At 41.5% G+C, this 17928-nt stretch overlaps 1 protein-coding gene across 2 annotated transcripts in view; it reads right to left on the reverse strand.

The window, feature by feature from the left end:
* Cdk8 (cyclin dependent kinase 8) overlaps positions 1 to 17427 on the reverse strand; it is a 76154-nt gene extending 58727 nt beyond the window's left edge. The window contains exon 1 of one of the 2 annotated variants that reach the window (XM_052168710.1): positions 16799 to 17427. In XM_052168710.1, coding sequence (XP_052024670.1) covers positions 16799 to 16926 — 128 coding nt within the window. In that variant the 5' untranslated portion in view covers positions 16927 to 17427. The remainder of the gene's footprint in view (positions 1 to 16798) is intronic. The other variant, XM_052168709.1, reaches the window with a different exon arrangement.
* Positions 17428 to 17928: the final 501 nt, after the last annotated feature.

Genomic DNA, 17928 nt, shown 5'->3' on the forward strand with positions numbered 1-17928 from the left:
AAACCAAACAAAGACCAAACAAGGAAAGAGAACTTCAGACCAATCTTCCTATGAATGTCAATGCAAAAATACTCAACAAAATTCTGGCCAACTGAATCCAAGAATGCATCAAAACGATAATTCACCACGATCAAGTAGGCTTCATCACAGGGATGCAGGGATGGTTCAATATACGGAATTTCATCAATGTAATCCACTACATAAACAAACTCAAGGAAAAAACCCACATGGTCATTTCATTAGATGCTGAAAAGGCTTTTGACAAAATTCAGCATCCCTTCATGATAAAAGTCTTGGAGAGATCGGGAATTCAAGGCCGATACCAAAACATAGTGAAAGCAATATACTGCAAACGGTAGCCAATATCAAACTAAATGGAGAGAAACTTGAAGCAATCCCACTAAAACTGAGGACCAGACAAGGCTGCCCACTCTCTTCCTATCTATTCAATATAGTACTTGAAGTCCTAGCCAGAGCAATCATACAACAAAAGGTCAAAGGAATACAAATTGGAAAGGAAGAAGTCAAATTATCACTATCTGCAGATTATTATATGATTGTATATTTAAGCGACCCCAAAACTTCCACTAGAGAACTCCTAAAGCTGATAAACAACTTCAGCAAAGTGACTGGATATAAAATTAACTCAAACAAATCAGTAGCCTTCTTCTACTCAAAGGATAAACAAGCTGAGAAAGAAATTAGGGAAATGACACCCTTCACAATAGTCACGAATGATATTACATACCTTGGTGTGACTCTAACCAAGCAAGTGAAAGTTCTGTATGACAAGAATTTCAAGCCTCTGAAGAAAGAAACTGAAGATCTCAGAAGATGGAAAAATCTCCCATGCTCATGGATTGGCAGAATTAATATAGTAAAAATGGCCATCTTGCTGAAAGCAACCTCAGATTCAATGCAATCCCCATTAAAATTTCAAACCAATTCTTCATAAAGCTAAAAAGCAATTCTCGAATTCATCTGGAATAGCAAAAAAACCAGGATAGCAAAAAGATTCTCCACAACAAAAGATCTCCTAGGGGAATCACCATCCATGACCTTAAGCTGTACTATAGAACAATAGTGACAAAAACTGTTTGGTATTGGTACAGACAGGCAGGAAGATCAATGGAATAGAATTGAAGACCCAGAAAAGAACCCATACACCTACCGGTCACTTGATATTTGACAAAGGAGCTAAAAACATTCAGTGGAAAAAAGATAGCATTTTTAACAAATGGGGCCAGATCAACTGGAGGTCTGAATGCAGAAAAATGCAAATCGACCCATTCTTACCTCCTTGTACAAAGCTCAAGTCCAAGTGGATCAAGGACCTACACATAAAACCAGATACACTGAGCTGGCTGTGGTGGTGCACGCCTGTAATCCCAGCACTCTGGGAGGCAGAGACAGGCGGATTTCTGAGTTCGAGGTCAGCCTGGTCTACAGAGTGAGTTCCAGGACAGCCAGGGCTATACAGAGAAACCCTGTCTCGAAAAAACCAAATCCAAAAGAACCATAAATAAATAAATAAATAAATAAATGAATAAATAAATAAATAAATTCAAAAAAATTAAAAGCAAAAAAAAAAAAAAAAAAAAAAAAAAAGCCAAAAACCAAAATACCAGATACACTGAAGCTTATAGAAGAGAAAATGGGGAAGAACCTTGAACACATGGGCACAGGGGAAATTTTCCTGAATAGAACACCAATGGCTTATGCTCTAAGAACAAGAATCAAACAAATGGGACCTCATAAAACTGCAAAAGCTTCTGTAAGGCAAAGGACACTGTCAACAGAACAAAATGGCAACCAACAGATTGGGAAAAGATCTTTACCAGTCCTACATCTGATAGAGGGCTAATATCCAATGTATAGGAAGAACTCAAGAAGTTAGACTCCAGGGAGTCAAATAACCCTATTAAAAAATGGGGTACAGAGCTAAACAGGGAATTTTCACCTGAGGAATGGCTGAGAAGCACCTAAAGAAATTACCTGTGTATCAAACTGTCATAACAAAACCTAGTTTTGTTACCTTTAATAAGTTTAATTATAAAAACCATCACAAGTTCCTAAGAAATATGACCTTTCTGCTTATCAATCAGCGAGGATTACTTCTGCATCAGAGGGGCTTGGGTTCCCATTCTCTGAAGGCAAGAAAGGCCATTACTAAGTGCAACTAGGAAAGGAGACAAGATCTAGAACAAAACCTCAAGCAATGTGAATCAGAAAAGTCAAGGCAAGAGTAGAGAGGGAGAAAATCAATAGGAAGTTATCATTGGACACAGAATGGGAGCAGGACCAAAGCCATGCCACAGGATAGAGAGATGACCTAAGAGTCAGGAAACTAAGATCACCATTAAATAGAAGTGGGTATAGGTGGACCATTTGAAGGGTATTCATCATTTGTGATAGAAATGTGATAGGTAGCAACAGGATGAAGTCAGAAAAAGATGTCATGAAAGCAAACACAAACTAAGATGTGAAAATAATGAAATGATAGTAAGTTTAGATATCAACATGGCTCTTTATTCCAAATACAATCTAAAATATACAGACCCATTCTTGTGCGGGGAAGCAAAACACAGTACAAAATCTCCACAAAAAAACATCTCAACACTTCTGATTCCATGACTTACGAAAAGTATTCTGTATACATCTGCCTTCTGAGGCACTTATTCTTGAGGGTCTGACATGACTGCAACTGTGCCAAGTTTCCAGAGGACACAGGCTGCAGCCTCATGGCTAGTGTGCTAGCCTAGCATGTAGTAAGTCCTGGTTTATCCACAGTAATGTAGACCCTGTCATAGTGGTATGATGCTGCAATTCCAACAGGGGTCAGGGTGTATAGGGGACCAGAAGTTCAAGTCACCAAACTCCCCAGAAGCATTAACAAAAGGTAAAAAGAACAGTCTAACTTTGTGAATACAACCAAGGAATTCCCCCTGCCCCCATTAATGGACTTAATAGTTTTAATAGCTAGAGAATGAAACCCCAAATGCACATTTTTTTAAAAAAAGATTTATTTATATGGGTACACTGTAGCTGTCTTCAGATACACACCAGAAGAGGGGATTGGATTCCATTACAAATGGTTGTGGGTCACCATGTGGTTTGAACTCAGAACCTGTGGAAGATCAGTCAATGCTCTTAACCTCTGAACCATCTCTCCAGCCCTGAAATATACTTTGATTAGCCCAGTACATTAACATTATTTTTATCTGTGAAATAGAATGATGGTAAATGTGTGTTCCACATGTTCACACAGTCACTTAGGCCTAATCAACTGGCCAAGACATGCAATAACATCACTTTTCACAAATGCATGACTTATCTATTTAAAAAGAAGGAAATACTAAACTTTCAAGCCTATCAGAGCATACATATGCTTCTATCTGCAAGCACACACAGAGCCACAGGCAATGGTCAGACAGAAGGAGGGTGGCTAGATTTCCCTGGGCATCTTTTTGTATAGTCTGAATATTTTATTAAAAGGATACATTAATTTTTAAAATCCAATTGCATTCAATAATAAAAATATACTGTTCAAAGTATATAGCCTTTAATCTGCAATCCTACCTTGGCAATTTGACACTACAATGGAGAACTGCATAGGTTATTTGTTGACATCAACTGACAACTGAAAAAACTAAATTCTGAAGACCACTTAAATGTTTATCATCAGAGAAATAGCTAACTAAATACATGTTTATATGCATACATAGCAATATTCTACAACAATAAAGGTGGGAACTATAGGCTTATGGAAATGAAAGTTTTTTAAATTTTACTCTTATTTATATTTTATAATATATATGAATTTGTGCTGTGTACTCTGAGTACACATGCATGCCTGAGAATGTGCATAGAGGCCAAAGGGCAATTAGTAGTCAGTTCTCTCTACCAGCTGAACCATCTCACCAGCTAAGGTAGTAGGTAATTTTAATGAAAATATATGGGCTATATATATGCTCTCATCTGCTGCACCTGCCTCTAGAGCCAGTTCCCTAGCATAGTACCTGACACCCCAACGCCTCACCATGAGGACTGACAAAACAATTTCCACTCCTAGTATACTTCCTGAAATATACAAATCACACTTATCCACCCTGCCTGTTCTTAGGAGACAGAAATATTTTCATGTTCATACTGGTCTTGCTCCATATCCATCTACTAGTACACATAATGCTCCAGGGGCCACCTGAAACCAAGGGAACAAATAACACCCCCGACTCAACAGTACACAAACCTTGGCCATCCCACCGGAGGAGTGGGTGGGACAGTTCCCAACCTAGCAGATCTTTCTCCTCAGCAGCAAAGTGGAGAACTTTAAAGTCTTCCAGAAAACCACAAGCACAGCATTGGGCTGTCAATTTTTCCCTAGGAACTCCAGCTACTCAAAATCTTTCCACATTTGCTCTTAAGTAACCCAAGCAAGACCCCCTCCCCTTTTTTTGTTCCCAGTTTTTTTTTGTAATATATTTATATATTATGTATTATGTATTTATATCCCAATTGCTGCTCCCCTTTGACCCCTATGTTGTCCCCCTCCCTTTCACCTCTGAGAGGGTGCCCTCCCACCCTGATGCATCAAGTCACTGCAGGGTTAGGTGCATTCTCTCCCACTGAGGCCTGATAAGACAGCCCTCTGCTACTTACGGACCAACCCAAGTAGGCTCTTTGGTTGGCAGCTCAGACTCTGGGGGCTCTCAGGGGTCCAGGTTAGTTGACACTTTTGGGTCTTCCTGTGAGGGTGCCATCATCTTCAGAGCCTTCAATCCTTCCCCTAACTCTTCCACAGGGGTCCCCGACCTCTGTCCAATGTTTAACTATGGGTATCTGCATCTGTCTCAGTCAGCGACTGGGTACAGCCTCTCAGAGGACAGCCATGCTGGGCTCCTGTCAAGCAGGACCTTTTATCTCCCTTCTTTTTCCCCTCTCTAACAGCTTTAACATTTTACTAACCCAAGTCACATGTCAGGATAAGTCACTCAGATCTTCCAGAGTCTCTCCTTCCTTGGAAAGATCCTGACCCTCTATGGGTCTCACCAAAGCCACAAAGCCCTCATGTGTACCCAATTAGCTTCCTTCTCAACTCTGAGGTGAACAGTCTTCTTATTGGATCCAGGAACTGGGCACTACATATAGCCTCTTTCACACTCAGTTCCTCACTAGCATTTTTACTTCATTTTCTTTCTCTTGATTGTTTAAATATTCCTATTGAGGCTGGAAAAAAACACAGAGAAATTACAAGAACATGAAAAGAAAGAACCCTGTCATCCCAGAGTCTGATTAAAGGTTCTCACTAGCAGGGAAATATGTATTCCAGCACAATTTGAATTCCTATCATATGGAGATATTTTATATTAAAAAAGCAGTGAGACAAGTGTATATGACCTTGGGTAAACTCTTATCTCTTTCCCCCAGATTTTGCTGTTAACAGTAAAGATATGCCTCTTCCCAGGATCCCTGGGGGCTAGACTTTTACCTTGTTGACTGCAATTATCTTAAGTGCCCCTTACCCTATTACCGCTCAGTAATAAGACAGTGCCTTTAAGCACCACCATAATCCTATATATGATCACTGTAAAAACAATAATCTCCAACTCCCCTTCGAAAAGCCCTAGTTATACTTGGGTATGTCTGACTTCCCTCTGAACACCTTTTTCCTCCTAATCCTCTTTCTCAAACTTATACTAAAATAGCTTTAAAACAATCTCCAACTTTGTTTTATGCTGGCTAATCCTGAAATTATTTTCAGCATCCCAGCCATGAATCCTACTTTGGTCTAAGTTGAGGGTGCTAAAGCTCTAGGCAAACTACTTGGTCTGCTGAGAGTGACAGTGGGGAGCTGTGCCTCCTTTACCTCCACCCCAAAATATTGACACTATATACTCCAAACTTTTCCATCCCACGAGGAGCTCTTCAGCATATCTACTGTGTAAATTCCTCCTTACCTACTCCCAGTTATAAGACACAGCAAGTCCACTTCATCCAATGTACTACCTGTGTTCTGTGGATTCCTCCCTTAGTTGCATGCCTTCCTTAGAATCCTATGTTTCGCTGAGGGGGGGGGGGGTTGGCGCACGCCTGTAATCCCAGCACTTGGGAGGCAAAGGCAGGCGGATTTCTGAGTTCGAGGCCAGCCTGGTCTACAGAGTGAGTTCCAGGACAGCCAGGGCTATACAGAGAAACCCTGTCTTGGGGGAAAAAAATAAAAACAAACAAACAAACAAACAAAAAGAGTCCCATGTTTCATGTTCTCAGCCATCTGAGCATCCCCCATGCTCAACAGGCTTGACAGAGAGGCATCCAGATTTCCCCAGTTCTCCACCTTCATCTGCCATGTCTTAATCACTCACAGCAAGGGTTATTGCAGCAAGAAAGGGTATCAGTCTATATCACAGGGAGAAGGGACATTCTATACCACATGGAGAAGAGACACCATTCTATACAACATGGAGAAGGGATATCCCTCTATGCCACATGGAAATGGGACACACAATTCTATAAGCACTGGGATGCTTAGTATTGGCTGCATGTTTCTGCCCTCCAATTTCATCTTGGTTTCTATCCAGCCCCTGGAAGCCCAAGTGTTGCATGACTTCTACTAAAAAGTCTAATTCTGTTTATTCCAGACAGAGAAGGCAGCAACATATCAAACAAATTATCCTACCCAGATCTAGTTTGGTAAACTTATGGGTTTAATTTCGGCTACTTACAGGCACATAAAGCAATTTACCTGTAGCTATACCACTTAAGATCCCACCCTAGAGAGCGGAGAGGCTACTGGGCCTTCAGAGTCCTCCTCTTCCAGAAGGGAATGTTAACAGGCCCCATCCAGTAAGAATCTCAGAGTCTTTTGTCATCAGAACCGCCCTGATTTCAAGCAAGTCATGTCCAGACAACACCACTATGAAGTATTAAAGCATCCAGAACCAAACCCAAGATGCAGGATATTATTTAAACTTCAGTGTCACTTTAGGTGAGCTTTTAATTTGCTTAAAGTACTTTAAATCAGCCTGGACAACCCTCTCTCTCTGTTGCCCTCTAGTTAGAACAGGATTCTGATCTGAGTATCTGTCACTCCTATAAACATACTCTCTAAGTGTTATGATTCTACAGTATCTTCTACTGCTTTGGGCTTCTAGTTACAGTCAATAATAATGCCTCAACATTCCTGCTGCACAGTCAGGCCTCTGGATAGCTTCTTCTTTAGACTCAGTTTCTTGGCTTCAAGGGTAAACATTTTCTTCTCAACAATTTACCCTGGGTGCTGTCGGGCTCTACTCTTTAAGCAATCCACTGTCACTGGAAGCTACTACTCAAGTAGTTGGTTAATTCCAAAGTTTATGTCCAGATCTCTTTGGGGCACTAAATGTGGTTAACAGACTTTTCTTCTTGGATATTTGACAGGCACCTAAAATTCAACGTATTGAAACTGCATTCATCACCTTCAGACAAGTTTGCTCTCTTTTACTGTTTTGGGTATCCATGTCAGGTAACTACAGCCTTATCCTTGACTCCCCCAATCTTTCTACCACATCTAATAAATCAACTAGTGCTACTGGTTCTTCCTCTCACTCCTTGACCCAAACCACCATTACCCCACATCTGGATTATTAGTTTCCTAAGCACAGTTCCCTATAGTTATTTACCAAACCATCTCTGTAAACAGGTTATCACTCTCTGTTTAAAAGTCCACAAATGGTCTCTACTACCCCAGAAAAAAGTACAAAGTTCAGAACACAGATTTCAAAAACACACTTAGTCTCCAACAACAAAAAGATCCATTTATTTTTACTTTATGTGCAATGATCTTTGGCCTGCAAGCATGTCTGTGTAGGGGAGTCAGATTCAAGGGAACCTGAGTTATAGACATTTATGAACTGCCATCTGGGTGCTAGGAATTAAACCAGGGTCCTCTGAAAGAGCAGCCATCTCTCCAGCCCCTCCCAACTTTTTTTTAAAATGCCCATCTTCCCACCCCCAAATCCTCTGTAGGATCAGCATTGGGATTGTACCTATTGCTTCACCTTACCAAGTCTCTCCTTCCCACTTCTGCACATGCTACTCCGCATCTCCAGAGGTGAGAGCATTAGCCTTCTTCTATATAACTAAGTCACAAGACCCCAAAACTACCTCAAAAACAGACAAACAGACAAAAAAACATGAAACAACTTGACTAGTACTTATTACTGTGGTTCCTTTCAACCAAACTGCAACCCCTCCCAAGTGAAGACATTCTGAGTGAAGCATTGTGGCACACACCTAGATAATTCCAGCACTTGAAATACTGTGGCTGGGTGACTGGGAGGACTGAGAAGCCAGCCTGGGCTATGTGGCAAGACCGTGCAAAAAGCAAAGAGGAGACCAAGTAGTGATGGCTCCCAGCTTTAATTCCAGCAGGCAGGAAAAGAGAGGCAGACCAGCCTGGTCTACAGAGTAAGTTCTAAGGCAGCCAGGGCTACAGGGCTATACAGAGAAACCCTGTCTCAAAAAAAAAAAAAAAAAAAAAAAAAAAGAAGGAAAGAAGGAAGGAAAGAAGGAGGGAAGAAATGAGGAAAAGAAGAAATGATCTATCCTGGGGCCACAACTGATGCCACGTGTGCAGCTATACTGTAACTTTCCAATCCCTATTCCCAAATAGTTACTTCCCGTCCAAAATTGATGTCACCTGTCTCCATCCCAGTTGCCAATGACCATCCATTAGCATAGCTTCTAATCATCTGAAATGTCACCCTTGAATCCTTAAGAGTATACTGGATACCTCCATGGCAATTTTTAAGGTTCCCCTCTTGCATTTTACCCCTGCTGGAACTGCCTGTACTCCTCAGAAGTCTGTAAATTTCCTCAAGAATTAAATCACCTGTATCTGACCCAAGAAGAGAACCTAGTGAATAATCACTACCAAATACATTAAAGAATCAAATATACAGAAAGAACTTCAGCTAAGAGAAACCAAAATGAATTGCCAAATAATTAACTTATGTAATTTTATGCTTAAAATTGCTGTCAATGAAAACAGTGTATCTGGCTCTGTGTATCCATCTTCCTTGGAATCAGATAGAAACTCAATTTTTGGAAACTGAGTCATCTGTTAAAGCACTGGGTGAAGCCACTGCAATGAAAACAAGCATTAGCAAGTCATCCTGAAGCCTTCATGATTCACTTAGAACAGAAGTCTTCAAATCATAAAAATGCTTCACTAACTACTCCCTATCTTCCTCAAATAATACGTAGAGACTACAACATCGTGTTCTTCCTGTTAAACTCCTTTTGTGCTCTAGACATGTAGATAATCCGGGTGTAGATGCAACACCTGGTGGAGGCCCAAAGCTCCTCTTTATACTAGGTATTAATTCAAGGGCTATAATGATGTTACAGATATTAAGGAAATGTGTGAGTAGTAGTTAATCTAAATAATCAATCACATGAAGGAAAATAAACCACAAATTCAATGGTGATGTGGGTTCAGAGATCAATTATATCTCATAACCTCACCATTTAAGCAGACTCATTTGTAAAGTATTATTTCAAAAGACACTAAAGTTCTCTGTGGCTCTTTTTCAAAGAACTTGAATAATGTACTTGGATTCTAAAGTTTGCCTTTGCTCTTGTTTTTTTTTCCAGCTCTGTTCAGGATATTGGTATAGCCAGCCCAGCCACCTTAGCTTCTCATGCAATTTTTAGAAGGCACTGCATTTCTACTCTCCTATAATATTTAAGTTCTTTATTGCTGCAACAGTCAATAATTGGTAAGTATAAATTTCAGATGTATACACACACCTGTCACCATTGGCAACGTGATAGCAGCATAGGTCAACTACTGTCCTGGAAGAAATTTATACTCTCTCCCATAAATACTCACTGAAAACCCAAAAAGATATACAAACATTACAGGTACACCCAAGTAGTTACAGAATAAGCAAATACAGGACAAACTGTTTTGTGGGTAATAAGTGAGGAGATTTTGAGATGTTGATGTTTTGTATAACGAAAACATAGAACTTGTAAGACTACATGTTAAGAGCCAGATCAGCCAAGGCGGGGGGTGGGGGGTGGTGGGGGGGTGCTCTCCTGAGAGAGCAAAGGGCTCTGCACTGACAAAAGCACCTGTAAGGATTTACTACTTCAGTGTCACTGTGACAAACCATGGTGCAGCCACTGCCGTAGCCAAAGCCAACCTAATACAGCCTTGCACACAAAAGCATACACTGGTCCTAAACAAGTTTATAGACACTTCAACCGGGTGTTCAGCTGCTCTGGATGACTCAGAAGTTCCAATCCCAGGTTTATGCTGAAGAGAACTGAAAACACATGCACAGTAACTCATACATAAAAGTTTATAATAGCATTATTCATAACAAGCCCAAAGTGGAAACAACTCAAATGTCCAACTGGTGAGTGTAGTATATGCACATAATGCAATATAACTTCACCCTCAGAAAGGCAAACAGGAGATGCAGGAAAGGGGAGATAGGAATATCTGGTAATGGGCACTTAGCTCCTTTACAGTTGAATTGTTCAGGAACATACACAGCCGGTGAATACAGTGAGAAGGTTGGATTTTATAGATTAGGACACACCTCAATTCTTAGTTTCTAGCAATTTTCCTGCTTCAGTGGATCTCAAGATTATATCAAGGCAGCTTAGAACAGCAGGGGTTTGTTTAGAGACCTTAAATTTTTTAATTCTCTCTGTGTGTATACCTGCTTGCATGCTTCATGTGGATGTGAAGGACAACTTCAAGAAGCCAGTGATTTCTTTCCACTATGGGTTCTGAAGCTTGGACTTAGGTCAGGCTTGCATAGTAAGTACTCTTAACCTGCTCAACCATCTCACTGGCCCACTTTGGGACTTCTGATAACTGGTTTTTTGTTTGTTTGTTTGTTTGTTTGTTTTGAGACAGGGTTTCTCTATATAGCCCTGGCTGTCCTGGAACTCACTCTGTAGACCAGGCTGGTCTCGAACTCAAAAATCCACCTGCCTCTGCCTCCCAAGTGCTGGGATTAAAGGCGTGCACCACCACTGCCCGGCTCTGATAACTGTTTTAATAAATTCTGAACATCACTGATACCAAGTAGTCAAGTATTAAGGTCAAGATAGCAAGTTGGGTGGGGCTGGACAGATGAGATGGTTCAGCAGCTAAGAAGCAATACTGCTCCTTCAGAGGACTCCAATTCATTCCCAGCGCCATATGGTGGCTCACAACTACCTGTAACTCCAATGACCTCTTCTGATCTCCATGAGTACCAGCACTCACATTTACATATCCACACACCCACAATCACATGATTTAAAAAACAATGACAGTAAGTTACAAACCTAGCTCAACTCTCTGTGGAGACAAAGCCAGAGCAGAGCAACCAGTTACCCAGAGCCACAGGCAAAGCTGGGGTTGTGCAAGGCAGGTCCACACGAGAGAGAAATTCCTGAACTAGATGCCTGCATTGGATCACCGGTCCTCTGATCACCGGTCTCTGCTACAAACATATAAGTAAGCTCCTTGGTGCATGTGGATAACTCTATTCCCACTGACAAAAATAACAGAGACCTTATCCCAGCAGGTAGGAGATGAGAACATCGGTGGAGCTGGAACTACTACACACACACAGCAAGAGCACAAAAAAAAAAAAAAAAAAAGTCAGAAAAGTGCGTAATGCCCACCCCCATAGGACTTTGCAGGAAACAATAAAAAGCATACTTTTTCTATTCCTTTCTAGACGACCATCTGATGAGCTCTTCACATCTTCCAAGAGTCAAGCAAATACCGCCGTCTTCAAGAGTTTTCCCATAAAATCCCAAAGTAATTCAGAGCTTCCTTACCTGCGTTACAATTAACATTATATTGCTTATTAAATTGCTATAATTTTTGACAGGTTTCTTTTCTCAGTAGATACTTCCTCAAACAGTGCAATGTTTCACTCACATTTGCCTTCCCAAGAGTTCCAACAGTAGAACACAGAGAGACCCACTACATATCTGCTAAATAGATCCGTAAATGATCTTTCAAGGCTTGGAAGACTCAGTCAAAGGAAAGCTCAATGAAACCAGCTTGCCAACCCTACAACTAAGAAGCAAGCAAACAAAAGGAAAATAAAAGAAATACATGGATTCTAAGCATCAAATCTGAAAATGACCAAAAATGGGAGCTAAAAAACGTTCCACTCAATGCCACACAGATAAGACATGCACTGTAAACATTATGCTTGTCCCCTCCCACATTTTTAAAAGGTTATAAGGAATATTCATTAATGCCCATCCAAACTATCCAAAGAATCAAAACTGCAATAAAACGTGAATCAAGAGTGCTGACTCCCCAACAACAGACAACTGTGGGGCAGGTACTAATTCCAAGCCAAGGTGGCTATGATAGATAGCTTCTGTGTCTTTGGGCGTTGCCCCCATGAGAACCAATGTTAAAGCATGAGTAGGCTGAAGAGATGGCTCAGTGTTTAAGGGCACTTGTTGCTCTTGCAGAGGACCTGGGTTGGATTCCCACATTATGGCCCACGACCATCCATAATGTCAAGCAATCATATAATCATATATGTGGAGCACATTCATAGACATAAAATAAAATAATAAAATAGCGCAAGAAGCTGAAGGAGGAGGATTGCTTAAGTGTGAGACCAGCCTGAGCTACAGAGTGAGTTCTAGGTCAGCTTGGGTCCCATGAATTAGCAGATCCAATGATATATGAAGGGGTCAGTGGCAGATGGGATGCTGTCTTGGAGCCGTCACATTAATTTTATGAAGCATAGTGGTTAAGGGCATGTGCTCCATCATAGCCCAACACGGTAGCACATGCCTTTATTTTCAGCACTCAGGAGACCTCTGTGAATTCCAGGCTAGCCTGATCTACAGAGCAAGCCAGGGCTGTCCTGGAAAAACACAAAACAAGGCATGGGCTCTACAGTACACATATGGCAAGGACATCCTCAGGTCCCAACTGCTATACTTAGCCACTCACAAGACAATCTGCTTAACTTTCAATGGCTTAGTTCCCTCCTGTGTGAACGAACATAATAGGGTTGTTCTTAGGAAATTAAATAGATATAGAGAGCTTCTGCAGGACCTAGGGCCTAGCTTATCTAACAATTTAGCTTCTATCATTACCTTTCTTAGTTAATTTCTTAGTTAATCTTCCACAAAGTTTTCTTTTTCTGTTTCTCTCTCTCCCTCCTTCTCTTTTCTATATTCTTTGGCTTACTGAACATGACTGTAACTGTACTTTTGTGGGATCAGGCATGGTGTCCCAAGTCCCACCATAAGAAGCAGAGGGAAGCAGATGAGTTCCAGGCTATGGTCTACAGTCAAAGTTACAAAGTGAGACTGTCTCAAAACAAACAAACACTCATAAGAAAAAAATAGTTTTGTGGGGTTTTTCCAGAAAACTCTTATTCTAAGTTGATTTTGCTAATTTACACACACACACACACACACACACACACCCCTACCTACCATCTCAGGGAACTGCTATGTAGTCCCGGATAGCCTAAACTGTTAAATTTCCTGACTTAGTCAGCATTACAAGCATGCAGCACCACCTCTAGACTAATTTTATAATTGTACAAATGTCCAGTGACTATATTGTGGATATATTAAAAAAAAGTTTTGTCTTAAAAGTTTTCCATTCTTTTAAACTCATATTTGGTTGGCTCTATTCTTTAAAAGGAAACACTTAAGAAAACACTTAAGAAACACTTAAGAAAAGACCCACATACTCATCCCTTCCTGGTCAGGCCCGCCCCACACCCTCTGCCTCCTATGCAGTACTCTTGGTGTTCAGCAATAAAGGACACTGTCTATTTATGGCACATTTAGGAATGAATTAGAGGCAGCAAATGGTGGTGCACACCTTTAATCCTATCGGTTGGGAGGCAGAGGCAGGTGGACTCTGAGTTTGAGTCCTGCCTGGTCTACAAAGTTCCAGGGCTACAGGTCTCGAACCTCCCCCCCCCACACACACACGAGAATAATTTCAAGATATACAGTATGCACTTAAACTCTATCAAAACCTAAAATTAGCATGATTATAAATGGCCCTTTATCTTTGTATATAATCATGCTTAAAAAAGTATTTCCCTACTCCCTTTACTCCTTATGATGCTGATTTTCTATCTGGCACATGGTATACAAGAAGGGTAGTGTTATTAACTCATTATGGCAAAATTATCAAACTATTTCCTAAACTTGAATAATTCTACAAGATAATTTCTCTAGTCTAAATTCTATTACTTCATATTCTATTTACTGGACAGCTGAAAGAAACATTTTCATGTATTCATTTTAACAACCAAATATATCCAAGCAAAGGTATCCCCACTGTTTAATTTTACTGCAGGGCTCCAGATTCTCTGTAAAGTGTTATTGCCTGTCCACGTTCCTTGAGGACTATGACATCTCAGTGACAGAATATACCATTTAATTTGAAAGTAAATCAATACCAAAAGCAAATGATTTGATCATATTATAAAGATTAAAACAGCCACAGATTGAATTATAGCAAGTTTAAAAATGCATAAAATTATGCTTCATTGACATAAGTCACAAATACAACGTAACAAATACAATGTTACTAGCCCAGCCTTATAAACTGGAAACTATTCCCTGCAGAAAACAAAACTGTTCCAATTCTAAAACTCTCTTGACATTTGATTCACTACAAAAAATAATTTAGTTCATCACAATAAACAGAACCTTTAAAGGTTGCTGGAAAACAAACCCAAAGGATTACATCTTAAAAGATAATTCCCCCAAATGCAAATATTCATTTTCAATTGCCATAAATGACTAAGAAATACACACTAACACCAGCTATTTTAAGCAATATAATTTCTTCTGAAATTATTCTTAGCCTAAATGAAAACCTGATCATCAAGATGTAAAAGATGTTGAAAGTATCACCCTCTATACACATTAATACTTAAAAAATAGACCACACTCAAAAACATTTGGATAGTTTATTAGCTTAAACTGGCAATTTATGAAACTAGAACTGGCTACTTTTACAAGAATAAAATATAAAAACCACTCGCATTTTTTTTAAAACGTGACAAACTGGTCAAATGTACTATAATATCAAATGTCTTGGGAGTGTAGATTTTATGACCATGTCCCAAACTATGTAATACTGAGGGATGGGCAATGCTTTAACCCTTTTGAAAATTATTATTTTTTTAAAATATTTATTTATTATTATATCTAAGTACACTGTAGCTGTGTTCAGATGCACCAGAAGAGGGCATCAGATCTCTTTAGGGATGGTTGTGAGCCACCATGTGGTTGCTGGGATTTGAACTCAGGACCTTTGGAAGCATAGTCAGTGGTCTTAACCACTGAGCCATCTCTCCAGCCCCCCTTTTGAAAATTATTATGCAGCAAATTAATTTGGACGATTTCTTTAAATATAATTCATTAAAAAATGTTGATAAAACAAATCTAGTTAGACAAGAATTAACAAGGGCTCTGGATATCATGGCTTTATACATTCTGCTAAAAGGTACTTCTAAATCCACAGGGCACCCAGAACATCAAGTTTCCCATCCCCTACTTTCTGCACATAGCTGCATGGTTTCACTGTTGCACAAAAGCATTGAAATTATCATAAAATAGGATGGTATTCCAGTAAAGTGAAGTGTTTAATAAACACACAATTCCTCTTCCATTATCCAGACTCGGAAAGTATTTAGAAATAAGATCCCTGGAAAAGAACTTACTCTTGCTTCATCCGTCTCATTTATAGTGCTAATGCAATTCTGAATATGCACTGCTGTGAGGATGAAAAAAGTCATTTTCCAAGCAGTGAAATAGCAACTAGCCAAATAACAGATACTCAAAGAAAGCTGTTAATAAATCCAAAAAAAGTATGTAATAAACTGTGACAATCTCCCCAATAATTTCCTAGTATCAAAGGCAGAGACAATATCTATTCGTAATAAGAGGGAAATTATTAAATGTTTTCTCCCAAACTAAGAAATACTTTTCCTTCTGGCAATATTACAATGCAGTCACATACTGACGAAAGGGAAATGAGCCTGTTCACTTTACTCAATCTATGAAGCAAAATTGAGAGTATCACCAGCGATAGGTTTAATTTTTGTTTCTAGAAGATAATATTTAAAGCAAAAGGATTAAAGTTCACTGACAGCTGATAGATTCTGCTTTAAGAGCTTGCACAACATAGCCCCTATCTGTCGCTTATTTCCCCACACCATCCATTCTGCCCCAAATCCCCATTGTTCTAAATAAAAACTCACAGCTAATGATACCTGAACAGCAACTGCTACATTTACATTACTGATGGTCCTCCATGGAACTCTCCAGACCCACATTTACTCGCTGTCTTCTTTCTCCCATCAAATCCAAATTTGGTCACCAACTGATCACAACTGATTGGGGAAAAGATCAGAGCTTCTCTTCCAGACTGATGGATATCACTCCAGAGCCAGATGAGTGAGTCCCCAAAAGGTTACCGGATAAATCGACCAAAGAAAAACAGATATATTTAAACTGGCACCTTATAACCTTCTTCTTAAAATACAAGAAAACTGTACTGTACTGAAATTCACTCACACACACACACACAAAGGTACACACACTGCCCATGAGACCGAAGGTCCTTCTCCCAATTTCACGGAGGGTTTGTGAGTCTGGATTCCTGGCACACCACTTCCTCCCAAAGCAGGCTGGCCAAGACAGAGGCAGTCTTGGAGGAAGTGGGGACCCCGGCACCCGGGCCGGGCACCTGCCTCCCAGCCTTGAGGACACCCGCAGCGACACCCACACTCACCCATCTTTCCTCTTCGCCTTGTAGACGTGCCCGTAAGTGCCTCGACCAACTTTGCAGCCCTCGTATTCAAACAGGTCCTCGACCCGCTCCCGCTCGCTGCTCAGCTTCACTTTAAAGTCATAGTCCATTGTCACAGCCTCCAAGGCCGGGGTGCTGGGGCGGGGGGCCGAGGGCCGCGGTGGGGACCGGGCCGCGCGGCAGCCGCAGCCCCCGAGCTACACCCGCCGGCGGCAGCACCAGCCCGCCTCACGCGTCGACGGCAGGAGGCCCCGCGCGGGCGCCGGGGACATCCAGGGGAGCGCCGGGCGGTCCCCGCGGGCGCGCGACAGCCGAGGGACGCGCTGGGGGCGGGGAGCAGCGTCCGCCCTTGTCCCCGCGCTCCCGGGGCGCCGGCTCGCGCGCGGTTGGCCGCGCGTGCTGCTACGGGTGCGACACGGGGCGGCCACGGCTGACTCTGCTCCTCGCCCACGCGCGTCCGCGCCTCACCTTCTCCCACACGCGCTCACGAACACTCAGGCTGCCATCCGCCGGGACAGACCAGCGACGCCACACAACAGCCGGTAGCTCCTCCGAGAGAGGAGGAGGTGAAGGAGGAGGAGGAGGGAGCGAGAACGAGCGCGGAACACGGCAGCCGCTGTCGTAAAATGTCGCGAAGCCTCGCGCTGCCTCCGCCCCACCTGTGAGCTGCCCTCTTCCGACGCCGGCAAGCGAAAGGGCCGGGCTCAGCCGCGGTGCGGAGCTGCTGACAGACTTACCACGTGGACCAACCCAGTCGGCAGTGCGGCCAGAAACTCTAAGGCTCATGTGCACAGGTGGCTACAGAAGCAGTCTTCACCAAGACGCCGCGAATTCAGAACGTTGCATGATGGGATTGGTAGTCCATCACGCAAGGAGTTTCTGCTGCATGGAGATTATTTTTCCCAAAGCCGCATCTCTACAATCCAATTTAGTCCATACAAGCTTAGCAAAAGACACCTGTTAAAGGGGGTATTGTGTTGTATTGAAGTCACGTCTGAACTCCAGGATTTAAAGGGCACTTACTACTCCCCCGCAACCCCAAGATTCCAGGCTTTCCCTTTCATAGCCTCTACCTGTCTCTAAATACTACAATAAATTATGTGATTGTATTT

The sequence above is a fragment of the Apodemus sylvaticus genome, chromosome 22 (genome assembly GCF_947179515.1).
Source record: "Apodemus sylvaticus chromosome 22, mApoSyl1.1, whole genome shotgun sequence".
Classification (NCBI taxonomy): Eukaryota; Metazoa; Chordata; class Mammalia; order Rodentia; family Muridae; genus Apodemus; species Apodemus sylvaticus.